The following is a 27,175-nucleotide window of genomic DNA, read 5'->3' as shown; positions in this document are numbered from 1 at the left end:
CATCTGGATATCTCAGCTGCATTTATATTTTTTAAAGCCTGACCTCCACATTTCAATCTTCAAACTCTAATTATAACGGGACCATCTTGAACGTCAAGGCTCCATACTGGAGTTGACAAACAGTGGGTAAAAGTCTTTTTTTCCCCTGACTTCATATTTTGAATATATTCACAGTCATAGAGCAGTGAGTTTCAGTGGATATAACTGGGTTATGGTAACCCCAGAATTGGTCCAGATATGGATTATATATATATATTTTTAAATTCCATTTATAACCCGCCCTTCTCCGAAGACTCAGGGCGGCTTACAAGCTTAGCAGTAGCCTTCATTCTATGTATATGCCTGCTTTTTAAGGCTTTCACACACACCCCAAGCGGCATTATTACAAAGTCAGCTTAATTGCCCCCAACAATCTGGGTCCTCATTTTACCTACCTCGGAAGGATGGAAGGCTGAGTCAACCTTGAGCCTGGTTGGACTCGAACCTGCACTAATTGCAGACAGCTGGTGTTACTTAAGGAGGCATTAGCCCACTGCTCCACCAAGGCTCTTATATGAAGATTCAGCCATACAGAGATAAAAAAATAGGGGGAACTGGCTTTTGATTAAGAGGGAGGAAGGAATGGCTTCCATTCCTGTGTTTTGTTTTGTTTTTCAGTTTACTCTAAGAAAAATCTCTCTTTGCCCCAAAGGGTTAGGCCTTAGGGTAATCCTGCTACTGAGCAAACAGGACATGATATGGATGGTCTGTAAAAAGATAATTCTAAGGAGATTCTGGATATATACGTTATACAGGAAGGTATATCAGGACAGTAGATGCTTCCATATGGAAACCCAACACAATGTGATAGAATGTATTGAGGAGATGGGCCCCCAGGAGGCAAGGGGTTCATTTCAGAGGAGTAAGATGCAACTCAGCCCAGAGATCATGTGTGTGAGAAAGAGGATGGAGATAGCTCCTCCCTAATAGTTCCCAGAGTATTCTGTAGATGTAGGAAGTAGTCTTCGGTCTGGCAACATTGTGTCTATGAGTCCAACGCAATAAAAAAACTCAGCTGGGAAGAAATGTTCCTGGTTTTGAGGCTGACACATGCTGACTGTGGAATTCTGGGAGCTGAAGTCCACAAATGGTGGCTGAGGGATTCTGGGAGCTGAAGTCCATAAAGGTTGTGATGGAATGTAGCGATGAGGTGGATTCCCAGGTGAAAGGGGATTTATTCCAGAGGAGTAAGAGAACAACTCAGCCCAGAGATCATGTGGGAGAGAAAGTGGGTGAAGACAGGCCCTCCATAATAGCTCACAGAGTATATTGTAGATGCAGATAGTAGAATACTTGGTCTAGAAAGATTTTGTCTATGAGTCTGAAACAATAAAGAGCTTGGAAGAACTGCCGTGTGCCACTCCTGGTGTGGGGCCCAACACACAATTCCACTGCAATGAGTCAACCTCCCTGCTTGGATTGCCCCAGTCCATTTTCAAGGCAGTTGCTCTCAGTTGGTCTACCACAGGGGTAGGCCACCTTGGCTCTTTTATGACTCGTGGACTTCAACTCCCAGAATTCCTGAGCCAGCCATGCTGAGGGGAAAGGGAGAGGTTTCCAAGCTGAGCCATGCTGGCTCAGGAATTCTGGGAGATGTCCACGAGTCATAGAGATGCCAAGGTTGGTCTACCGCAGGGGTAGGCAACCTTGGCTCTTTTATGACTCGGGGACCAACTCCCAGAATTCCTGAGCCAGCCATGCTGAGGCGAAAGGCAGAGGTTTCCAAGCTGAGCCATGGTGGCTCAGGAATTCTGGGAGTTGAAGTCCATGAGTCATAAAAGAGCCAAGGTTGCCTACCCCTGGTCTACCCCAACTAGAAAATTACTTGTTACCACTCACAACTGAACATTCCTTGCAAGGTACAATGTTCAGCCAACAATAGCCTCAAATTCCAAGGACCAAATTATGTTGAACTATTCCTGTTTCAGTGGAGAATTCGGGTTAATCTCCTTATCCCCACTCATTTCCATAATGCAGCTGCTTCTTTTTCTCCCAGAGGCTGCTTCGACTGGTAGCTTTGAATTGTTAAATAAGGCAGGAGAAGGGGGAGGTTGGACATTCTGCATAGTTGGATGGGCGCCATAGCTCTAACAACCAGCCTCTCACAGTATTAATGATGACGGGACCAAAATAGTTATCGATCCCGCACAAAGGTCAAGTTGCAGCTCTCCATCTTCTCATGAATACTAAGTATCTCAGTGCTATTCTTTTCTTAACCTAAGATGACATACAGTTGAGAGGTTTTTCTATTGTATCATTAAAAAAAGAGAGAGAGATGTTGAGACTCAGGAAAGAATGCAGAGAAGAGGAAGGATGACAATTAGGGGCCTGGAGGCTAAAACATATGAAGAATGGTTGCAGGTGGGAAGATAACAGCATTCCGTGTGCCTTTGGTGTCTAGTCATGCCTGCCACATGACCACGGAGACATCCTCGGACAAGCGCTGGCTCTTCGGCTTTGAAACGGAGATGAGCACCGGCCCCTAGAGTCGAAAACGACTAGCACGCCTGTGCGGGGGAACCTTTACCTTTTACCTTTTTTAGACTAGAAAAAAAAAGAAGGACTGGGGTGAGAGGATAGAAATGTTCCAATATTTGAGGGGCTCCTGCAAAGAGGAAGGGGGTCAACCTATTCTCCAAAGCACCTAAGGACAGGACAAGAAGCAGAGGATGGAAACTAATCAAGGAGAGAAGCAACCTAGAACTAAGGAGGAATTCCCTAACACTGAGGACAATTAACCAGTGGAGCAACTTGCCTCCAGATGTTGTGGGTGCTCCATCACTGGAGGCTTTTGAGAAAAGACTGGACAGCCACTTGTCCAGAATGGTATAGGGTCTCCTGCTTGAGCAGGGGGTTCAACTAGAAGACCTCCAATCTCCCTTCCAACTCTGTTACTCTGTTCTGTTCTTAAGGGGTATCTTACATTAGTTCCCTGCAAACAGCAGAAGGACCCTAATGTATGCCTGACTATCTTATGTTTCATGTGCTATTCCTTTAAAGAAGTAATAATCCATAATTAATTTGGTATAACTAGTCCTGTCCTTCTCCGTTTGTTCTCAAGTTATATTTCCATATATCATGCTTCAATGAACATCAAAGAGCCAACAAGGCTCTAAGAAAAACAACAACCAAGGCACTGAATTAATCTCCATTAAGAAAGGAATTCCTTATTTGCATTTAAACATGCAAAGGAGTAACGAAAGAACAGAAAGGAAAGAGAATTAATCATGCATTTCCCCCCTCTTCACCTGCCTGACGACCCCCCCCCAATTTCAGTTTCTCCATCAATCATATCTCTTAATTTAAATTAAATAACTAATAACCAATTAGATGGTCATGCACAGCTAACAAATATCCAGGTAAAATATTTATTTCACATTAGTTTTAATTCTGTGTAGAACTTGAACAACAAAGCCGCTATGCTTTTGAAATAAGGACTATCTGAAAGGAAATGTTAGAGAATAAGATCTCACTTTAAAAAAAAAACTATTTCAAGAACGCATACAGTAAAAAAGATGCTTAGCATAAGAATATTCTACAGTTGGGGACAGAAGTTGTATTATCTCAGGTTCCTGGCTGATTGAAGCCTGACAAATATCTGATATCATATAGCTATTAGAAGTATAACAAGAAATAAAACAGAGGCCATTTCATCTCTCTGAAATGGGATAGCTGATTTTTTCCTGACTATAGCATAGCTCTGATATATTCATTAAGCCATTTACTAAGTAAGCAGTAGAAATGGAGTTAATCAATCACTATGGAGATCAATACATCAGTGGTTCAAGTCACACGTCCAGAATTGTAGCAACAGCAATAACACTTATAACTGCTTCACAGTGCTTTACAGCCCCTCTCTAAGTGGTTTATTTGCCCCCAACAATCTGGGTCCTCATTTTACCAACCTTGGAAAGGTGGAAGGCTGAGTCAACCTTGAGCTAGTCAGAATCGAACTCCTGGAAGTGAACAGTGAGTTAGCCTGTAGTACTGCATTCTAACCATTGGGCCACCACTGTGCTCTTCATGGCTTGAGTTACATATAATATTATGCTATCAACCATGGTACACAAACCTCATGAAAGAAGAATCGACAGAAAAACGGAGCAGAGATGGCAAAATTAAGTGATTTAATCAGAGAAAAAATATATCCAATTTTGTTTCTACCTGGAAATCACTTCTGTACTTTGTGCTTAAAGGTAGAGAAAAAAAATGAAATTTTGACTTTGGCTTTTGCTGATTAAACTACCTTGCTATTACAGAAATACTACTAGTTGTTACATAAAAAGTTGAGGCTGTAATTTTATTTTATATTTTACTGCATTGAAAAATACTGGAAGCCAATGCTTCTTTTGGCCTCCTCTCTTACCCCTTCCTTCCTTCCTTCCTTCCTTCCTTCCTTCCTTCCTTCCTTCCTTCCTTCCTTCCTTCCTTCCTTCCTTCCTTTCCCCACTTTCTCAATATTTTTATTTTCATTTGTATTTATTATTATTATTATTATTATTATTATTATTATTATTATTATTATTATTATTATTATTATTATTATTAATAGTCCCAGTATTAACAGGTGCCTATTAAACAACTGGAGCACCACTTGAACACCATCGGCATTGACAAAATCACCGCCCGTCAATTGCAAAAGGCAGCTGGAGTCAGAAGAGCTTACATCCTATGAAGAGACCTTCAACACCATCAAACAAGAACATCTGCCTATCCTGGGTCCTTGGGAAGGACTCGATAGGTGGACCAAAAATGCCAAATCCAGTCTAAACATCTAGCTGACTGTGCAATGTACCATAATACAGGTAGTCCTCGATTTACAAGCACGCCGAGCCCAAAATTTGTCTTGCTTAAGCGAGACATTTGTTAAGTGAGCTCTGCCCCATTTTACGACCTTTCTTGCCACCGTTATTAAACAAATCACGGCAAATTAGTTACGTTTGTTAAGTGAACCTGGTTTACCCATTGACTTTGCTTGTCAGAAGATCACAAAAGGGGATCACATGATCCCAGGACACTGCAACCGTCACAAATGTGAGTTAGTTGCCAAGCGTCCGAATTTCGATCATGGGGATCATGTAATGATCGTAAGCGTGAAAAATGGCCATAAGTCAATTTTTTTCAGTAATGTTATAACTTTCAACAGTCACTAAATGAACTGTTGTAAGTCAAGGACTACCTGTAATAATAATAAAAACCATGGTGCACAAGCCACAAAGACGGGCTTCTGAAAAGATGCTCTCCACAAAACCAAAGCAGGGCCAAATAAATCTCTAGGGTCCAATTCTTAGCCTCGCTCCCTAAGAAATGGTTATTAATAGCTTTATGACTAAGACAGCTGACCAGAGACACCTTCTCAGTTCAGCTGACTTTGTGGGAGTGTTGTGGGACTAAAACGAGGAGGAGGAGGAGATCTCTCCTGTGCAGCATTTAATTCCCAGGAAAAGGGAGGCTCTAAATGCAGTGGCAGTTTAGATAAGTACGTGCGAAATTCAAGGAAGGAAACGGGGGGAGGGGGGAAATCCTAAGCGGTTTTAACTGTACTAGCTGTAACGAACCAAAAATGACGCTGATCCACCATCAAGGGCACTGCAGGAATTTCACACGCATCTGCCCAAGTTAACTTAATCACAGTGGACTCGACGGGGAAGGGAGGCCTTGGGCTAAAGAAACCCCTGAATTTCCTAATGAGCAATGCCTCCCCCCCCCCAAAAAAAAATGTCTACAATGCAAAAATCAAAGCAACATGACTTGGAGATGGTGGGAAAGGCACTCCCTAATGAAAATGCAGGGCATAAATTGCCTACGGAAACAACCCCATGCATCCCCAGGAATCAGTTGTCAGAGAACCAATGCCTGATCTAGTCTGAAGTCTTGCACTGAGCCATAGTTAGAAGCCAAATATTGGAAGGAGGGCCACCTACCTCCCAATCCAGGACGGACGCCTGCCACTGGGCGATCTTGTCTATGTTCTCCAGTCTCCTCTTCCGCTCGTTGATCTGCTGGGTCACGTTCCTCATGACAGCAAGCGCAGCGGCCACGTACCGGTAATCACTGGGCGGAAAAAGGGGTGGGGGGAACAGCCTGTGAAATTACAGAAGTGATGTAACAATGGTGGATGTCACCTGGGAACATGACGAGATGCGCATGGAAAATTGGATCAAACAATTTAAGCCCAAGGGACCCATTCTGCTAGACGGTGGTTCTTTGGTGTCTCCCAAAGAGGTTTAGTTACGTAACCCTTCAACTACAAAATTAAATCTGACACAACAAGAATGATTAGGGGGCTCTAGACTAAAACATACAAAGAATGGTTACAGGAATTGGGTACGTCTAGCCTAATGGGGAAAAAAGGACTAGGGGAGAGATGATAGTACTGTTCCAATATTTGAGGGGCTCCTACAAAGACGAGGGGGTCAAACTATTTCCCAGAGCACCAAAAGGCAAGACAATAAACAATGGATGGAACTAACCAAGAAGAGAAGCAACCTAGGAACTAAGGAGAAATTTCCTAATGGTGAGAGCAATCCACTAATGGAAAGGCTTGCCTTCAGAAGTTGTGGTTGCTCCATCACTGGAGGCTTTTAAAAAGAGACTGGACAACCATTTGTCTGAAATGGTATAGGGTCTCCTGCTTGAGCAGGGGGTTGGACTAGAAGATTTCCAAGATCCCTTCCAACTCCATTATTCTATGTTCTACTCTTTGTTTCATGAGAAGCTTGCACACTTTCCTTGATCTACGGCCTGCTCTTCAGCCAATATGGTTGGCAAATTTTCTTCACGCGGAAGTATGGACCCCTGAATTTCATCTGAGAACTTTCTCACCAGAGTCAGTAAAGGCTGGACACTACAACAGTTTGTCTTGCTGAAGAATCCTTAGCTATGGCCTCTTGAATAAACCATGCAACGGTGGCTAAGTGACGTAGGAAATTAGCCAAAGGTCCTGAGGAGCGTTCAGACAAGACTCCAAACTCAATTCAGATGGGCCATAACAAGCTCCTTTATGGGTGTGAAATTATATTAGAATTATTCTACAAGTTTTTCCAGCACTCCTGCTTCAATCAGATGACATTTGATGAATTTCTTTAAAAGAAAAGAAAAATTTGTCACCTTCTCATAAGTGTAAGCCTAGTATTATTTTGTCCCAAAGTCATCAAGAATCTGCACACATGTGTCTGATCTTTAATTATGAAATCCCTTCTCTAGGGGGATATAAATTCCTTGACTTTCTCTACTCCTATTACCCTAAGCCTTTTCACATCAGGAAGTGTTGACAGCCAGTTAGTCTACAAGAGAGATGGAAAGCCATGTCATAAACACATACAGACTCTAAGCAGCAGCAGCATCCATTGCAACCTAAAACACAAAACCTCAAAAAGTCCACCAGGAGAAACACTAAAGGAATTCTCACGCATCCTGAGAACAAGGCAATGAACACCAATAGCCGGAGAAATGATTGACACGTCTGGGAAGTGAGTCCCCTTGTCAGTCAATAGGAGTGCTGATTTATCACCAGCTTATTAGATACTTAGGCGTCACAAGGAAACAATAACTAAGACTTAATAGCCAGCCATCAAGACCCCAATTAACAACTTAACGCCACCCATAACCAGGCCCCACATAAATACAACGCATAGAACACCCCAGTGCACACATTCTGGAGAGAAAGAAGTTCCCTGTGGGTTAGGGTTCTAGCACAAGTCCAAAAGCTTAGAAGAACAAACTTTTGGTCCCAGTGACCGATTCAGATTGGTTCCAACACAAAAAAAACCTCTTTCATAAGAGAAGAGATCTTTTTAGAAACCGCAAAGAAGTTAACATAACGTTGATCTACTTTCTTTGTACTCAATCCCGCCACTGATGTTTGTTCTCATAGTAGAATGTTATGCAGGTAATTAAACTCTGCAATGTGTATATGAACACATACTCAATGGTCTGGGTGTCTCTGTGTGGGCACAAGCGTGAGTGCGAGTCTCGCTGGGGCCGGGGGAAAAAAATCCATCTTTTGCACAAAAATAAAGTCAATGGTATTGATTTCTACCGTGTGCTATATTTTCCATTCCAAGACCATACCATTGATTTCAGTCAGAGAGAGAGAGACAGACTAGCTAGTTGCTTTCTTGGTGTCATCATAATTTATGATTAACTCAGGGCACAATATTGGCTTCTCACTAATGAGGAAAAAGAAAACAGTAGGTTGTTGAGATATGATTGATTTTTTTTAAATCAACATTTCACTTGGTCTACCCCACCCCACTTCAGGAAACTAGGTTGAAAGTCCTTGAAGAAGCACTCACAGCCATCTACTTTAATGTGAGGCCCTCCAGATGTGCATTAATCTTCCCTCTTAAGCTACATTGACTAGAATCATAGGGATGGAAGGGACCTTGGAGGTCTTCTCAACCAACCCCCTCAAAAGGTAGGAATCCTTATACCATCCTGGACAAATGAGTGTCCAAACTTTTCTTGAAACCCTCCAGTGAGGGAGCTTCCACAACTCCAGGAAGGGAGTTGTTCCATGGATTAACTGTTCTCACTGTCAGGAAATTCCTCCTTATTTTCAGGTTGGATCTCCCTCTGATGAGCTTCCAGCCATTGCTACTTGTCCTCCCCTCACAGTCTTTGAAGAATAAGTGGACCCCTTCTTCTTTGTGACAGGCCCTCAAGTACTGGAAGATTGCTATCAGGTCTCTCCTAAGCCTTCTTTTTGGTAGGCTAAGCATGCCTGAAGCAGTAGGCGTGAGCCTAAATGGACTCCAGAAGATGGTAGTGGACAGGAAGGCCTGGAGGACGTTGTCCATGGGGTCACGATGGGTCAGACACGACTTGGCAACTAACAACAGCAACAAGCATGCCTACTTCCCTTCACCAATCTTTGTATACTTACTCTGCAGGTATGATGAGAGTTGATACTCAACAAATCTGGAGACGAATTGGTTGGGAGGGCTGATCAGGTTTCTTTTGGAGAAGACCACATAGGGGCCCTGATCTTTGGAGAGCATCTTCAGTCAGGCACCCCCTCACATATGAGTTCCATAGAGCAGCCTGACTTAATTTACACCAGCCTTCTTTACTGACCCCAGATAGAGGGTCCAGCTTAATGATGAGAAATCCATCTGGCAATCAAGTCGTGGATCAACTTGTATACTCATTTGGAATTTGCAAAATGGATTCCAGAAGGCTCCAAAACACACGTATGATGCACAACCTTATCTTTTATATACATTGCTCGCTATTATGGGAATCTGTCTTGGGTTTCACAAATTCTCAGAAATAACCAAGCTGGTGGAGACTTTTGGGGACTTAAAAGTCCATAAATGCAGAAAATGACCATTCTGAGGAAGGCTGGTCTAGCCAGAAACAAGAACCCAGATTCTGTGCCATCTTGATGGTTCAGAGTACAGAATGGTCTTTTTGGGTTCAAAACCATGGGCACCTCCTTGGCATCCTCCTGTTCCTGGCCAGGAGAGTCCATAGAGAGGTCTAAATCTACCCCCCCCCTGCAGAGGAAAATCTGAACAACGATTTAATGGAGATAGAAGCATAAACATCTGTCTCTTTAAAAGTCCACCAGCTGGCCTGCTATAAGAATTCTCTCTTCATTGTTGAATGGGCCCAGACTTTTGATCCCAGGGAAAAACTTCTCAGGGGTTTAAATGATGTGAAAAAGTCAGAGGGAAGCCACTATAGCAGTGTTTCTGCTGGCTGAGGAATTCTGGGAATTGAAATCCACGCATTTTAAAGTTGTCAAAGTTTTTTTTTTGGGGGGGGAAATTGCCCTACACCAACACTCTGCCAAATTCTATCTCAATCTCTTCTCTGCCTGTTTTCTCCACCTTACTCTCATGGCCCCTCAAGAAGTGATTTCAAATAGTTTTCTGGTGGTATTCTTGAGCTTCTGTTACTGCGTTCCTGAAAGTGAATTGTATTCTGTGGCTCCTTCTTCCTCCTCAACTGCCCATCCTTCTCAATCTCAAAAAAAAAAAAAGCTTTATGGGAGGACTTTCACCCTGACATTTTCTCTCGGGGTTCAAAAGGAAACCAGGAAGCCAAGGGAAATGCAAACCGATGGGACAATGATTGCACAAAGAAAGGATGGACTTTCACACCTACATGAATTTGGCCTGCATGTCGAGAGACAAGAATACCCAACTCTACCAAAGAATCTACAGCCAGAGCTGCTCTGAAAGCAAATTCCAATGAAAAGTAACACAACCTCCAGCCTTGGAGGTTTTCTAGTCCAACCCCGTGCTCAAGCAGGAGACCTTATACCATCTCGATCAAATGGCTGTCCAATCTCTTCTTGAAAACTTCCAGTGATAACAGAATAATAGAACAGGATGGGACCTTGGATGCCTTCCAGTCCAATCCTCAAGCAGGAGAGTCTGTGCTACTCCAGACAAGTAGCTGCCCAGTCTCTTCTTGAAAGCCTCCAGTGATGGGGTACCCACAACTTCTGAAGGCAAGCTGATCCACTGGTTGTTTGTTCTCATCCATAGTGTTAGGCATATGGTGATAACCTACATAGTTGGGTTGAAAATATATAAGCTATGATGTTGTGACTTTAAGATGTTAATTGGCCGATGGGTGTGTAAGTGTTCTCATGGCCATAAGAGGGAGCTAGGAACGTAGCTTCTTTCTCTCTGAATTCTCTGCTCTCTCTACTATTGCTGTTTTGCTGTACTGTTGGTTTACTACAGTACTGTGATAAACCTGAACAACTGTGTATTGACCTCTGGACCAGTAAGAAGACTTTGCATTTAGAATACTCCTTGGACTGTTACTATTGTGTATGACCTGGACTGTTTATTTTTGACTGTGCATTTTTGTTTTTACACCACCTCAAAAGTAAAGTACTTTTTGCTTTCACAACTCAGTGTACTCTTGTGGTTACTGTGTGACTCTTACTGCTCTCAGTACCCTTCCTTGTCTGTGCAACTCCTTGGTAGCACAAGGAGACCTCTGCACAACGATTCCTAACGCATAGGAAAATTTATCTTTAGTAACTAGTACGTAACTTAGTCACTAGGAAGAGATGTGGGAGTTTCCAAGTGAGGTAGTTTGCAAACACTGCCTTTCTCAAATGGGTTAGTTACGGAGCCACTACTCCCCTCACAACTTTGACAAACACCTCAGCGTTTTCGACAGGATCCCAACGGGGGAACCTGGGCAGAGAGTGCCTGTGTACATTCCCACATTCAAAGAGCTGCTCCTTTTCACATGAGGTTGGCTGTGGGCCTCCCACACGCACACCTGGTGTGTTCCCACTCAGCATTATGTCAGAAAAATGCCGCATCAGCTCCTGCCAAGAGACTCCTTTGTTATTTCTGGCTATGTGGCCACCACTCAAAGTGCTGTTGCACACAGAAGCGTGCGCTCCCTGAGTGGGAAGGAGCAAAGGGAATGAAAGGCGCAAGTTTTATACAGTCTGAACGGAAACCCCTGTTCTTTTGTGCTCTTTTTCTCTCTGCACTTTTCTTTCTTTCTTTCTGCTTTGTTTTCTTTCTTCTATATTAGTGGGCGTTGTTTTTTAATGTTCTCCTTAAAACTTTAAATAAAATTTATATCCCAAAGGTGCTTTTCCAAACAGCAACTATACTTTCTGGTTGTTGTTGGGGTGTGTTTTGTTTTGTTTTTTGAAAATGTTTCACTTCTCATCCAAGAAGCTGTTCTGTACCAGCCTGCTACCGGCCGTGCAGAAAAGGCAGGGACAACCCCTTTTACAAGAAGGCAAGAGGCTGGAACTAAGCCTGCCAAATTTATTGCTACAAAAGCAAATAGAACAAGACACGAACCAAGAAACAGGAGCTTTTCAAGCGGTTGCCTTCAGCAAACCAGCCCTCCCATGCATTCCCCCTTAAATACAGTTCAGGGCGTGGCTTCTCTCTGCCTCCTTCCGAGGAGCCCCATTGCCTTCCTCTGTTTACTCCTGATTGACTGCCTCCTGTGTCAGGCATCCTTGAACAGGGCCAGCTGTGGGTCATCTTCATCCACGCTGTCAGGCTCACACAGCTGGGTCTGCGTCGTGACCAGATGAGAGGGGCCTGGCTGGGGGCTCTCATCAAGCTCTTCAACACCCCCCTCCTCCTCCTCCTCTGAGTCGTCCGACCCAACTACCGAACCCACAGGCTGACCCTGAATCACAACAGAAGCTTCTTCAGTTCTTCTGAAGCGTTTTGAAAGAAAAAAACCCCAAGAAAGTCCTGTTGCCTTTGGGGAAAATCATTTTTGGGACAACCATGACCTGGATGATGGAGAACCTCCATAGACACATAAAATTCATGGTTTTTTTTTAAAGAAACAAAGAAGAAAGAAGGATGATAGGGCAAGAGCAGATTTCCAAACACAGAGACTGAAAGATAAGGTGCAAAAGAGGTCATAACCAGCAGTTAGGAAATCAGTGGCTGGCTTCATATAGCCCAAGTTGGAACCCAGGATTTACAAATCACATTTAACATATATTCATTTAACTTGGAAAGTCATCTCCCTTCCCCCAAATCAAGCCATCAAGCTGAGCCAAGTGGAGTGGTTAAGGTTATGGATCATGAATGGGAGAGCTGAGTCAAAATCCATTGTCAACTATAGCAGGAATTACTATCGCTGGATTACTTGTGGATGATCAAAATGAATGCAGATTCTATAGGAGATGACCTGGCTAAGCTGGAGGGAGGGGTCAAATTCATCATCAGTCATGAGTCTCTGCATGCCCACAAGAGATTTAAGACCAGCCCACCTTCAATTCCTTTCTATCCTTAATTCCCACTAATTTCCCTTCGATGGCAGTAGTTCAGATTCTTGCAGAGAGTTTAAGCTTACAATAAATCTTCATACAGGTCTTCCCATCACAAGACCCTCACCTGATGTGACCCTCCCATCACAAGACCTACTGACCACACAAAGCCCTTATAAGCAGAACACTGACATTCCCTAAATTCCGCTGAAGATGTTACCTGGCCTGGTCACAAAACATTCAGAAAACCAGCCCACAAATTTGGAGAACACACCTCCACCCTCACCCTATACCAGGAGTCTTCAAATTTGGCCCTTTTATGACTTGTGGACTTCAACTCCCAGAATTCTTCAGCCAGGCACACGGGCTGAGGAATTCTGGGAGTTGAAGTCCACAAGTCATAAGAGGGCCAAGTGTGAAGGCCCCTGCCCTAGACCATTCCAGACAAATGGTTGTCCAGTCCCTTTTTTGAAAGCCTCCAGTGATGGAGCATCCACAATGTCTGAAGGCAAGCTGTTCCAGCCAGACTGGACTGCTGACTGGGGCAAAAAGCAGAGGACAATCTAATCAGCTGATCTTCTCTCTCTCTCTCTCTCTCTCTCTCACACACACACACACACACACACACAGAGAGAGAGAGAGAGAGAGAGAGAGAGAGAGAGAGAGAGAGAGAGAGAGAGAGAGAGAAACTCACACACACACATACTGCCAAACATCTGCCTTTCGGAAACAGAGCCATGTCTCCTCCTACATTCCTGATGTCTACATTGTTAGACGAAGGAGAGAACCTCTGCATTCAGCATCCCTCTTTCCAACCGCAGCCACGTATGCGTATGCTCCCTGCGTTCCCTTCACTTTAAGATTTTTTTGTTTTTTAGAGGTGTCGTTTTTTGAATGGAGCTGCACCCCCCACCGCTCCTCCCTGCCTTCCCCTCCCCTGCCATCCACTCATTAACAAAACCAGACAGAAGCCCGACGGCTCCAGCTCAACAAGCAAATGACAGATGAGAAATGGCCAGGGATGTTTGCGGAGGCCAATGGATTAATACTATGGAACGGTTCCCTGGAGGGGAACCGTGCCTTTTCCTTAATGATTTCACGGGAGGACGAGGCTCCTGGCCAAACAGTGCCGCGCTAACCCTGAGTTTCAAGGACCAGAAGTCTGGCTTCCCACCCAGATGGCATCTTGCAGGGTAAATTTAGATAGCTGGAAGATAAAATTGATGGCTAATGGGCTAGGAAATAAGTCTGGCTGATGTCAGAGGGAGATTCTGTCCCTATGAGCAGCTGCCTGCCCAAATGGAGGCTGATCTTTGAAATGTAAATTATATTATTATTATTATTATTATTATTATTATTATTATTATTATTATTATTATTATTATTATTATTATTATTATTATTATTGAAGATCTTGTGGGACTTCCAAATACAGACAGATCGCCATTTGGAACACAACACGCCAGATATCGCAGTCGTAGAGAACCGAAGCGTACAGTTGATTGATATCGCTGTACCAGGAGATGCCAGAGTCGAAGAAAAAGAACTTTAAAAAAATTATGAAATACCGTGACCTGTCCATCGAAACTGCGTGATTATCGATGAAACGTGTAACAGTGATACCCATTGTCATTGGGGCACTGGGAACGATGTCCAAATACTTTGCAAAATACATCAAGAAATTGTAGCTTCCTGCAATAACTCCAGCAAAGCTACAAAAAACTGCGCTACTCGGAACATCTTACATTTTAAGGAGATACCTGGTTGATACCTAGATGCTGGCAGCAACCCATGTCAACCATTAGTGCCAGTCAATTTGAGTGTTCACTTGACTGAGTTTCATGTTTAATGAATAAAAGTTATATAATAATAATAATAATAGTAATAGTAATAATAGCAATAATTTAACAATTGGAAGGGTATCTATCTGTTCAGAAAAAAACGGAAGATGAGATCTGATGGATGGAAGATTCTGGGGATTCTCCCTGTGTGTGTGTGTGTGTGTGTGTGTGTGTGTGTGTGTCAGACAGACCCCTTCAATGCTCCAAAAACTAAAGAAATAATTCAAGCAAATGACATTTCTTTTATTATCTCTTTATTAGATTGCCCTTATCTTCATCTGACCAAGCAGTTGGAAGCCAAACAATCTCTCTAAAATTTCAGCTCAAGACAGAAACTGGGACCAGGATTTCAGGTATTAAGCAATGTGGTCGTAAAACACAACCACGCTGCTTAGTGACCACAATTCCTGCAGTCCTGGTTGCCACGGAAAAAGATTAGAGGTGACTACATCAAGAGAGTGAAGAAGATCTTAAAGTCCAAACTCAATGGAGGAAATACCATGAAGGCAATAAACACCTGGGCAATTCCAGACATTAGATACACAGCTGGAATAGTGGACTGGACTCAAGCAGAACTAAAAACAATGGATAGGAAGACCAGAAAAATAATGACAATGAATCATGCCCTTCATCCACACAATGACATTGACAGACTCTATCTACCAAGGCAAATAGGTGGACGTAGAATGCTGCAAGTACATCAGATGGTTGAAGAAGGAAAAATGGCTTTGGAAGAATATCTGAAGGACAATGATGAAGATGCACTGAAATTAGTATATCAGGAAGGCTTACTGACTACTGGAGAGACCAAACTGGCCTACAAGAAAGACCCAATGAAGAACAGAATAGAGGCATGGGAAGACAAAGCACTAAATGGCCAGTACATTAAAAAATAGCTGGGAAAGCAGATAATAACAAGACCTGGCAATGGCTAAAAGCAGGAAAGTTGAAGAAAGACCGAGGGACTAATTCTGGCTGCACAAGACCAAGCCTTAAGGACAAATGGATACAAAGTCAAAATTGAGAAGACAGCAACAGACAGTAAGTGCCACCTATGCAAAGAAGGTGAAGAAACAGTGGACCACCTGGTAAGCTGCTGCAAGAAGATCACACAGACTGACTACAAGCAGCGGCATGACAAAGTAGCAACAATGGTGCATTGGAAGATCTGCAAGAAATATCATTTGCCTGTAAGCAAGAACTGGTGAGATCATAAAATAGAGAAAGTCATAGAAAATGATAAAGTTAAACTGCTCTGGGACTTGAGAATGCAAACAGAGAAGCACCTGCAACATAACACCCCAGACCTAACAATTGTCGATAAGAAAGACAAAAAAGTCTGGATAATGCACATGGCAGTGCCTGGAGACAGCAGAATAGAAGAGAAAGAACTGGAGAAGATAACAAAATACAAAGACCTACAAATAGAAATAGAAAGACTGTGGCAAAGGCAAGCAAGGGTAGTAACCAACAGTAATAGGCACCATGGCTGCCATCCCAAAACAAGTGGCGCACCACTAGAACACCTTTGGCATTGACTAATTCGCCATTAGTCAATTGCAAAAGGCGGCCTTACTAGGAACCGCTTCCATCCTGCGACAATATCTATAATACCATCAAACATCCACATATGCCTATCCCAGGTCCTTGGTAAAGACTCGACAGGTAGACAAAAATGCCAAATCCAGTCTGAACATCTGGCTGACTGCGATGATCAGTAATAATAAAAGTTTTGTCATCTTGGAAAAGAAAGTGGTCCGTAAGTCACAAGTAAACTTCCTGCTCTGCCTGAACTGGGCAAATCTGCAATGAAAAGCAGAGATAACAAGGGGTCTGATCCTTGGCCTGGTGACAGAAAGAAAGGGCTTGAACTAAAAGGGTCCATCTCCAACAGTCCCAGAAGATCCCCCTCCTCTCCTGCTCCTCCCAGCCCTGAATCCAAGCTAGCCACCTACCTGTGATCCTGTGCCGTGTACTTGAGCAGTTCTGCAAGCTGCAGAGGGTACTTGCAGATCTTCTGGACAGGGGTCAACAGGAAACCATCTATGGCGATGTCAATCATCTGCTGCAAGAGACGGCAAGCTTCGAAGAAGTGCTGGTACCTGCCATCTTTCATTAATTTGGAAAGCTCCATGCATGCATCCAAGTGGTTATTACAGTACTCGGAGTAGATCCAGAATCCATCTTGCTACAGAGAGAGAGAGAGGAAAACAGAAAGGGCGGGCGAGATGTCTCATAAAGAAGTAGCTACAGGGCAGATTGTAATCACAACAAAGAGGTTGGCAAAAACCGCAACTGGAAAAGACCACTGGGAGTGTGATGCCCAACCCCATACCTAGAGCAGGAATCTAAATTAAAAGCATTCCAGACAGAGAACTCTCCAGCCTATGCTTGAACATCTCCAAGGATGGAAACCTGAAATCTTACTGGGTCTTTGGTCCCTCTGTAAAGCTTCTTCTCTTGTTGGGTGGTTTTCCTAACGTTCAGCCGGACGCAGAATAACAAGAGTTGGTAGGGTCTTTGGAGGTCTTCTAGTCCAACCCCCTGCTCAAGCAGAAGACCCTATTTATTTATTTATTTATTTTTGGGACTTATATGCTGCCCTATCTCCCGAAGGACTCAGGGCGGCTAACAACAATAAAAAACAACGATACAAAAGTTAAAAGAAATTAAATAAACAGCCCGAATAATTAAGTTAAACTAAACAATTAAAAATTAAAAACATTTTTAAAAACCCTGTCGTCAGTCCAGGTCAGCCTGATGAAAAAGGAATGTTTTAAGGCCGCAGCGAAAGGACCAGAGATCCGGGGCCATCCGGAGCTCAAGGGGCAGTTGGTTCCACAGGGCTATGCCATTTCAGATAAATAGCTACCCAATCTCTTCTCGAAAACCTCTAGTGATGGAGCACCCACAACCTCTGAAGGCAAAGCTGTTCCACCGGTTGATTGTTCTCACTGTCAGGAAATTTCCCCTTAATTCTAGATTGCTTCTCTCCTTGGTTAGTCCACCCTCTGGAATGGCAGAAGGTTGTGCCATATCCTGCATTTAATAAGGGACGGAAGTTAGATCTTCTTCTAACTTCTAACCCTTTCAGTAACTCAAGAACGCTACTGTCATGGTTCCGATAAATTGACAGCTACATGAATACCCTTCTGCTACTTTTTCTCTAGACCAAACGTATCTCAGAACCCACAGTCCAACTGAGCCACTTCACTGGAATCCTTCGGAAAGTGTGGCGCCCACATCTGTATACTGTCCATCAAGGGTCATCAAGAGATAATCAAGTGTCATCATCCAGGTCATGGATGTCCCAAGGTGTTTTGTTTGTTTTTTTCCAAAAGGCAATTGGACTTCCTTGGTTTTCTTTTTTCTTTTTGAAACTGTTTCGTTTCTCATCCAAGAAGCTTCTTCAGTTCTAACTGATAGTGGGAAATAGATTTATATTCTTTGAAGTCCTCTGGTCGTTAGTACTCCGAGGGCTGGCCCTTAGCTTCCTGAGAGTCATAGAGGCCACTTTCAATCAAAGCAGAGCTGGAAGGGACCTTGGAGGTCTTCTAATCCATCCCCCTGCTCAAGCACGGGACCCTATAAAATTTCAGACAAGTCCAGTCTCTTCTTAAAAACCTCCAGTGACAAAGCATTCACAACATCTGGAGGCCAGCCGTTCCACTGGTTAATTCTTCTCCCTGTCAGGAATTTTTTCCTTACTTCTAGGTTGCTTCTCTCCTTGGTTAGGACCATGGAGGGCGGTCCCCTTCCTCAAGAACAGACAGTCTTGGACTTGTAAAAAAGTTAAAGCTTTTTGGATTAAAATTTGGTGGAATATGCAGAAGATATTTAAGAAAAAGATAAGGTTTACTCCACAGTTATTTTTACTGGGTATTATTACTGATTGTACTGTTATAGAAACTAAATTGATGTTGAATTTAATAACGGCAGCAAGACTTTTGGTTTCGCAATATTGGAAGGAGGAGGAACTGCCTACGATAGACGAGTGGACTTTAAAAGTTTCAAACTTGGCATAAATGGCAAAAATTTCGGCACATTTGAAAGAACAATCGCAACAGAGATATATCTCGGAATGGAGAAGATGGATTGATTGTATTCAGAATAAATATGGGACTAAAAAATTTCACCTAGCACATGAATGAATATTAGAATTATAAGTTGTATTATTATTTACTTATGTTTAAGGGGAGTTAAAGTGCGATAGGATTTAAAGCGTATTTATAGTTGGTTAGCATATTTTAGCTCAAGTTTGTTAGAGGCAATACCCTGTATTCAGCTCTGGGAAGTCGGGGGGGGGGGGAGGGGGGAGGGATGGGGTGTGGGGGGGAGGGGGAGGGAAGGAGTATATGTTTAAAATGTACTGTAAAACTTTTCAATTTTTTTTAAAAAAAGAACAGACAGTCCTCGACTTATAGCCATTCGTTTAATGGCCATTCAAAGTTACAATGGCACTGGGGAATAAAATGACTGAAGAACAGATCCTGCAATGACAAGCTTTGCAGCATCCCCACAGTTCCTTGGCAAGTGGTAGGTGGAGGCAGTCCTCGGCTTAACAACAGTTCATTTAGTGACCATTGAAAGTTACGATGACACTGGAAACAAAGTGACTTAGGACCGAGGCTTCATACTCACCGGCCCCTGTAGCATCCCCCTGGTTACGTGATCAACATTCAGACGCTTATTTATTTATTTTATTTTATTTTAATTCCATTTATATCCCGCCCTTCTCCGAAGACTCAGGGCGGCTTACAAGCTTAGCAGTAGCCTTCATTCTATGTATATGCCTGCTTATTAGGGCTTTCACCCCCCCCCCAAGCGGCATTATTACAAAGTCAGCTTAATTGCCCCCAACAATCTGGGTCCTCATTTTACCTACCTCGGAAGGATGGAAGGCTGAGTCAACCTTGAGCCTGGTGGGACTCGAACCTGCACTAATTGCAGGCAGCTGGTGTTACTTAAGGAGGCATTAGCCCACTGCTCCACCAAGGCTGATTTGGGCCACTGACTCAGATTTATGACAGTTTGGCGGTGTCCCGGGGTCACGTGATTTCCCCTTTGGCAAACCTCTGACAAGCCAGGTCAAGGGGGAAGCCAAATTCACTTAGCAACGGTTCGACCCATTTGACAACTGCAGTGATTCACTTAACAACCGTGGCAAGGAAGGTCATAAAACGGGGGGCAAAACTCACTTCACAAATGTCTTTGGGTTCAGTTGTGGTGGGTAAGCCGAGGACTACCTGCATTTACAATGCGATCGCCATTTGTGACCTTCCCGGTCTAACGGGGAAAGCTGGATGAACTTAGCAATCAGGCGATTCGCTTAACAACGGCAGTGGTTCACTTAACGACTCTGGCAGGGGAAAAAAAGGAAAGATCATAAAATCGGGCACGAGTGGCTTCGCAGCCTCGTTTCGCGGTGGAAATTCTGGTCCCGTGGACGACCCGCGTGGAGGAGACAAGATGCTCAAGGCCCGGCATTGCAGCCTCTACTGCCGATTGCAACCAGCTTCCCGTCCTTCCAGCCCAGCTAGTAACTGCTCCCTGCTGAGGGCTGCAGCAAACAGGCTCCTTTTCGGGCACTTGACAGTCTCTCCCATGCCAGCAATTACCAGTGCAGGAGGTCAGACTCGGATCAGAATCCTTTGGGGGAGCCATAAATCTCACCGCAGTGCAAGAGCTCCGGAAAGCACCAGAAAAAGAGAGAAGTGGGCTTGAGGATTCCCTGCAGGGATCAGAGCTGAGTGGAGCAGTCTCGTCTTCAGGCGTGCTCTTCCTGAGTTCCCTCTGCACATGCCCCAAGGCCTGCTGGCTGGCTGGCGAGATCAGCACCTGTCAGTCCCTACTTGTCAGGCTCCCGAAACCAAGACGGACATGGGGATTTACTTGAGAGCACTTTCCTTTGATTGTTCTTCGCCAGGAAGCCGAAATCTTGCCAAACTGAAACATCTACGAGGTGCTCTCTGAGCTTGGCTGTTCTCTTGCAGAATAGGCCAGACCGTTTGTGTGAGAAGGGACTGGAGTTACTAGGGAGGAGGAGGAGGAAGAGGAGAAGGAGGAAGAGGAGAAGGAGGGGAGAAGGAAGAGGAGGAGGAAGAGGAGGAGGAGGAGAAGGAGGAGGAGGAGAAGGAAGAGGAGAAGAGAAGGGGAGGAGGAGAAGGAGGGGGGAGGAGGAAGAAGAGGAGGAGGGGGAAGAAGAGAAGGAAGAGGAGGAAGAGGAGGAAGAGAAGGAAAAGGAGGAGAGGAGGAGGAAGGGAAAAAGAGGAGGAAGAAGAGAAGGAAGAGGAGGAGAGGAGGAGGGGGAGGAGGAAGAAGAGGAGGAGGGAGGAGAAGGAAGAGGAGGAGAGGAGGGGGAGGACAAAGAAGAGCAAGAGAAGGAGGGGAGGAGGAAGAGAAGGGAGGAAGAGGAGGAGGAGGAAGAGGAGGATGAGAAGGAGGGGGGAGGAGGAGGAAGAGGAGGAGGGAGGAGGAGGACAAAGGAGGAGGAAGAGGAGGAGGAGCAAGAGGACGGAGGAAGAGGAAGAGGAGGGGTGAAGGAAGAGGAGAAGGAAGAGGAGGAGAGAGGAGGAAGAGGAGGATGAGAAGGAGGAGGGTGGGAGGAGGAGGAAGAGGAGGAGGGAGGAGGAGGACAAAGAGGAGGAGCAAGAGGAGGAGGGAGGAGGAAGAGGAGAGAGGAAGAGGAGAGAGGAGGAGGAGGAGAACTGTGGGGTCCTCGGTGCTCTCTGAGCTAGCTTGTTTTCTTGCAGATGTTTCACTATCCAAATTAGATATCATCCGTGCCAGTCATAATGCTACCTAGTTAGGTAATGACCTCTACCTTCAATCCTGAGCTACAAATATTCTCCTTTATGGGTGAAACAACTACTTGCATCAGGTGGTCCTCCAAGTATGGTCACACTTGAGCCCAACGTTTCTGTTGCTAAGCGAGACAGTTGTCAGGTGAATTTTGCCCCATTTTACAACTTTTCTGGCCACGCTTGTTAAGTGGCTCACTGCAGTCCTTAAGTTGGTAACACAGTTGTTAAGTGAATCTGGCTTCGCCATTGATTTTCCATCTCAGAAGGTCACAAAAGGGGATCACATCACCCTGGGGACACCGCAGCTGTCATAAATATGAGTCACTTGCCACGCGTCTGAATTTTGATCACATGACCCACGGTCAATGAGAAACGGTCATAAGTCACTTTTTTCAGTGCTGCTATAACTCTGCATGGTCACTAAGTGGTCACTGTTGTAAGTCGAGGACTATCTATACGCTGAGTACTTCTAGGGAGGAGCCGTCTTAATTCTCTTCCACCCACCCAAACTATCTAAACTTTGCTGTCTCTTGGTCCTCTGGAATGCAGCACCTCCCTCCCGGGAATCCACCCCACTGCTCCTGTAATTCAGGATCTGATTCCTCGGAGAGGCCCATAACGTGGGACCATCCCTTTAACGGGCTCGTTTCTCCCATCCAGTATCAATGCAAGTGTCCGTTCCCCCCCCCACCCACCCCAAATCTCATTGGCCAATGCAATTTCTTTATCTTCCTATTTTGGAAACAGATAGCTGAAGTCAAACTAGGTGGCCTTGGGGCAAAACGGTGACAACCCCAGATGGATTGTGGCACTTATGATTTGTTTCCTTTCCTTTTTTTTTCCTCTTCCCCAGAGCCTGTTCGTAACTCCAGTCATTGCGCTAAAGACAATTGACGAATGAAAGCGAGCAAACAAAGCGGATCGGTAATCTAAGGCATTATGACACATGATGCTGAGAAGGGTTTTAACCGGCATCTTGTAGAGGAATCATCAGCAATTGCAATGCATTTCTCTAACATTCTCCAAAGCTTTCCTGGTAATGAAATGAAGCCTGGTGGAGTTGACACCAAAAGCAACTCGGTTACACTTCAAAGGATCCAGCGTCCTGGATAAGTGGCATTTTCTTACGTAAGCACCATCTTAGGGCTGCTTCTTCCCCAAAGGAGAAGCTGCAAAAGCTACGTTGCATGATTTTCTTGACATTTCCGCAGAGATCTACAATCCCATCAGCCCTGCAAAATGGTATTTATGTAACTGGCAACAGCAGCGAGTCCGTGAGAGCCATTTCAGTCAGCGAAAACATCCTATTCCTCACGCCTGGGTTATATTTTTGTTTTCTTTCATGCTTCTGAGTCCATCTTGCCTCCAGGTCACCGCCTGGATCAATCTCTAAAGTTTTCAGAAGTGGTTTGGCTAGCCTTCTTAGAGCTGTCAGAGAATAACTCACCCAAAGTCACCCTGTGTTGGCCCTTCGAGATAGTCCAGGCCAGGAGATTAAAATCATCAATATAAATGCTACTTGTATTGTAAAGTTACAGTGGTGTTTTTTTCAACCACGGCCCCTTTAAGATGGACGGACTTCAACTCCCAGAATTCCATCTTAAAGGGGCGGTGGTTAAAAAAAAAAAAACAACCACTGCTTTACAGTATCCGAAACCTGAATGTACCTCTTCCCTCCCTGCCTTCATGTTCCAGTGAATGACAAAAGAGATGCTTTCTCAAGTTACATTTCTGATTTGGACTCAGATTTTGTTAATCTGACAGTTGTCTAGGCTGCAGCTCTTTCTCCTGTCTTTCAAGTTTATTCTCACAATAAAGCGTTAATATGACTTTACAATGCCTCGGTAAGGCCACACTTGGAAAACTGCATCCAGTTCTGGTCACCACAATGTAAAAAAAGATGTTGAGATTCTAGAAAGAGTGCAGAGAAGAGCAACAAAGATGTTGAGGGGACTGGAGGCTAAAACATACAAAGAATGGTTGCCGGAATTGGGTATGTCTAGTTCAGGGGTAGGCAACCTCGGCTCTTTTATGACTCATGGACTTCAACTCCCAGAATTCCTGAGTCAGAATAGCTGACTCAGGAATTCTGGGAGTTGAAGTCCATGAGTCATAAAAGAGCCGAGGTTGCCTACCCCTGGTCTAGTTTAATGAAAAGAAGGATGAGGGGTGACAGGATAGCAGTGTTCCAATATCTCAGGGGCTGCCCCAAAGAAGAGGGAGTCAAGTTATTCTCCAAAGCACCAGAGGGCAGGACAAGAAGCAACGGATGGAAACTAGTCAAGGAGAGAAGCAACCTAGAACTAAGGAGAAATTTCCTGACAGTGAGGACAATTAACCAGTAGAACAGGTTGCCTTCAGAAGTTTTGAATGCTCCCACATTGGAGGCTTTCAAGAAGATACTGGACAGTCACTTGTCTGTTCTCCTGCTTGGGCATGAGGTTGGACTAGAAGACCTCCAAGGCCCTTTCCAACTCTGTTATTCAAGTCTTCTGGTTTCTAGCCTGGTGCCTTGTTTCTCAACCTTGGAAACTTTTAAAATGTTGGCACTTGAACTCCCAGACTTCCCCAGCCAAGGTGAAACAGTGTGCCTGAGCCAAATGGAGGTTTTGAAAAAAAAAAAAGCAGAATCAACCATTTATGGCAACACTGACAAACTGTTCTGTACCAGCCTGCTACCGGCCCTGCAGAAAAGGCAGGGACAACCCCTTTACAAACGGCAAGAGGCTGGAATGAAGCCTGCCAAATTTATTAACATAAAACAGACACCAACCATGAAACAGAAGCTATGAAACAGGAACTATCCAAGCAGTTGCCTTCAGCAAACCAGCCCTCCCACACATTCCCCTTAAATACAGCTCAGGGCGTGGCCTCTCTCTGCCTCCTTCTGAGGTGCCCCATTGCCTTCCTCTGTTTACTCCTGATTGACTGCCTCCTGCGTCGGGCGTCCTTGAACAGGGCCAGCTGTGGGTCATCTTCATCCACGCTGTCAGGCTCACACAGCTGGGTCTCCACCAGGTGGGAGGGGCCTGGCTGAGGGCTCTGCGGAGCCTCAAAGCCATCATCAGCAAGCTCTTCAACACCCCCCTCCTCCTCCTCTGAGTCGTCCGACCCAACTGCCGAACCCACAGGCTGACCCTGAATCACAACACAAATGCATGTTGGCCAGGTTGGGTAGAAGATGATTCAATTTATCCACGGATAGGAGCAAATCGATGGGAACCTTTTAATAATAACAGTACCAGATACGGCATTGACTCCTACCGCCCTGCCGGTTAAAATCTCTTTGGTTTTGGTTGCTCTGATTTACCGCAACCCATTTTTACACAGATTCTCTACCCTGTAATTTCCATTCGGTGGATCACCCTAAAACAGGAGGATGAAAAGGAGGGAAAAAAGGGGGCCGTAAGAACTTCTGCTATCTTCTGTAAGCGGAGAATAAATACTTTGGTGCACTGCAGAAGCAGCTTCCTAGCAAGTAATCAGAAAACAGGATCTTCGGATTTTAGGTATGGGCAGATGATGTTAGTCTTCATTAGCTCACTTTCTGTGGTCAGCACTCATTATTCATGTCCCACATCCATCCTGTGCAAACCCAAACCCATGTCTTATGGAAATTAGATCTGGTGTTTGACAACGCAGGCCCACATCACTGAAGCTACCTAAATCAGGGTCAGGCCCAGCTGTTCAAGCCACCGTGGAACTTCAGGGAAAACTTATTGTGAACACTCAACTTACTGTGATTCAGTCAACAAATTATGGCTAAGGAAACCACAATGAGCTTGAAACAAGAATCTAGTTTGTGTGGAAATTCTGCCTATGGAACACGCAAAAAATGCCCAACAACAGTGCTGGGATTCAGCCGGTTTGCACCGCTTCAGCAGAACCGGTAGCTATTTTTGTTGTTGTTGTTGTTGTTGCCCAGGCCCAGAATGGACTTCCGGAAGCGGCATCCACACAGAGAACCAGTTGTTCACCTATTTGAATCCCACCACTTCCCAGCAACCCAACTTTGCAAAGATAATCAAGCTAAACGGAAGATCTCTCCCATTCACTTCCTCCCTCTCTGAAAAACTTACATGCTCTAGAAAACATGGTCCTATTTCACTGAGATGAGGGTCCTCATTGTTGTACTGCTTCTCCAAGTCCCTTACAAAGCCCATCTGAAACCTGTAGATGTCTTCAATGTTGCCAAATATGATCTTCAGCTGCTCATCACTGAACATGTCTCTTCTCTTCCGACACTGCTTTAAATAACCCTGAAGGAAATTTTTTAAAAAGACAAAAGTTTACAAGTCAGGACTGCACCACAAACAGGCTGTTTCCCTAACCACATATTGCTGGATACCATAAAAATATTATCCTGAGATTAGTAGAGTAAAGTAAAATTTAATCCCCAGTATAAAATTCAATCAGTATTTTGGCCACTCCTAGATGTCAGGATGAATAATCATGGTTAATCCTTTGGTATTGTTGGGAGCCACAAAGAACCGCACTCTAATTCACAGACCGTGTTTGCAAGTCAGTCAAAAATCCTATGGTTCCAGCTGAATAACATGCCGAGCTTGGTTAGTCTCAGATTTTTTTTTTCCTTTGCATTGTACTTTGTTGCATAACCCCAGTGCAGTTGGTTATTTTATGACCCGGGGTTCATTCAGAGAATGGGCTCCTTGAGGAATCAAGCTAGGTAGACTGTGCACCAAGGGGGCAGCTTAACGGTCAGATTGGACAAAGGTCAGTAAAGTTCAGGTGGGGGGGCTCATAGTGAGATTTGGCAAAATCTCCCTTCAGTGCTCATTGGATGGATGGGTGGATGGATGGATGGATGGATGGATGGATGGATGGATGGATGGATGGGAGAGAGGGAGGAAGGAAGGAAGGAAGAAAGGGAGGGAGGGAGAGAGGGAGGGAGGGAAGGAAGGAAGGAAAAGGGAGGGAAGGAAGGAAGAAAGAAAGGAAAAGGAAGGGAGAGAGGGGGAGGAAGGAAAAGGGAGGGAGGGAGGGAGGAAGGAAGGAGGGGGAAGGGAAAGATTCACACACACACATACACATACAGAATCTCAGCTGACCTGTCTGACTGCAGTCTCTCTCTCTCTCTCTCTCTCTCTCTCCCTCTCTCTCTCTCTCTCTCTCTCTCACACACACACACAAACACACACACACACACACACATAACAGAATAATGGGGTTGGAAGGTATCTTGGAGGTCATCTAATCCAACCCCCTGCTTGGACAGCTTCTGGAGGCAGGTTGTTCCACTGGTTAATTGTTCTAACTGTCAGGGAATTCCTCCTTAGTTCTAGGTTGTTTCTCTCCTTGATTGGTTTCCATCCGTGGCTTCTTGTCTTGCCTTCAGGCGCTTTGGAGAATAGCTTGACTGCCTCTTCTTTGGGGCAGCCCCTGAGATATTGGAACACTGCTATCATGTCCCCCCTCGTCCTTCTGTTCCTTAGACTAGACATGCCCAGTCTTTGAAAGAGGATTCAATGCAGTGTAAAACGTTCATCAAGGGAAATTGCCTTGCTGTCTTGGTTTAACTTAAGATAACTGCATCCCCCTTGCATCGGGAAGCACCTTGCTGAAATGACATAAGCCATCAATCCAAGCCTACTCTGAATCAAGTAGCTCCTTCTTAGTTCATGCACTGTGCAAACCCAGAAGGTGGGCTAAGCCAACCACGTTGTAGGTATCTGAGCTACATAACGTAACCTGGAAATCACAAGAAAAGGTGTTGAGGATTTTTGAAGTGAGGTGGCACTGTC

General features: G+C 44.5%; 1 protein-coding gene across 1 annotated transcript in view; it reads right to left on the bottom strand.

Moving 5' to 3' along the window:
* ARHGEF9 (Cdc42 guanine nucleotide exchange factor 9) overlaps window positions 1-27,175 on the bottom strand; it is a 267,659-nt gene that overhangs the window by 35,778 nt on the left and 204,706 nt on the right. Inside the window, exons 6-8 of the mRNA XM_081336695.1 lie at window positions 25,493-25,672; window positions 16,566-16,798; window positions 5,964-6,093 (exon numbers count right to left, since the gene is read on the bottom strand). Coding sequence (XP_081192821.1) covers window positions 5,964-6,093; window positions 16,566-16,798; window positions 25,493-25,672 — 543 coding nt within the window. The remainder of the gene's footprint in view (window positions 1-5,963; window positions 6,094-16,565; window positions 16,799-25,492; window positions 25,673-27,175) is intronic.

This window comes from Vipera berus (assembly GCF_964194415.1).
Source record: "Vipera berus genome assembly, chromosome: 11".
Taxonomy (NCBI): Eukaryota; Metazoa; Chordata; class Lepidosauria; order Squamata; family Viperidae; genus Vipera; species Vipera berus.
Note: the sequence above shows the minus strand (reverse complement) of the source record. Positions and strands in the feature narration are given on the sequence as shown.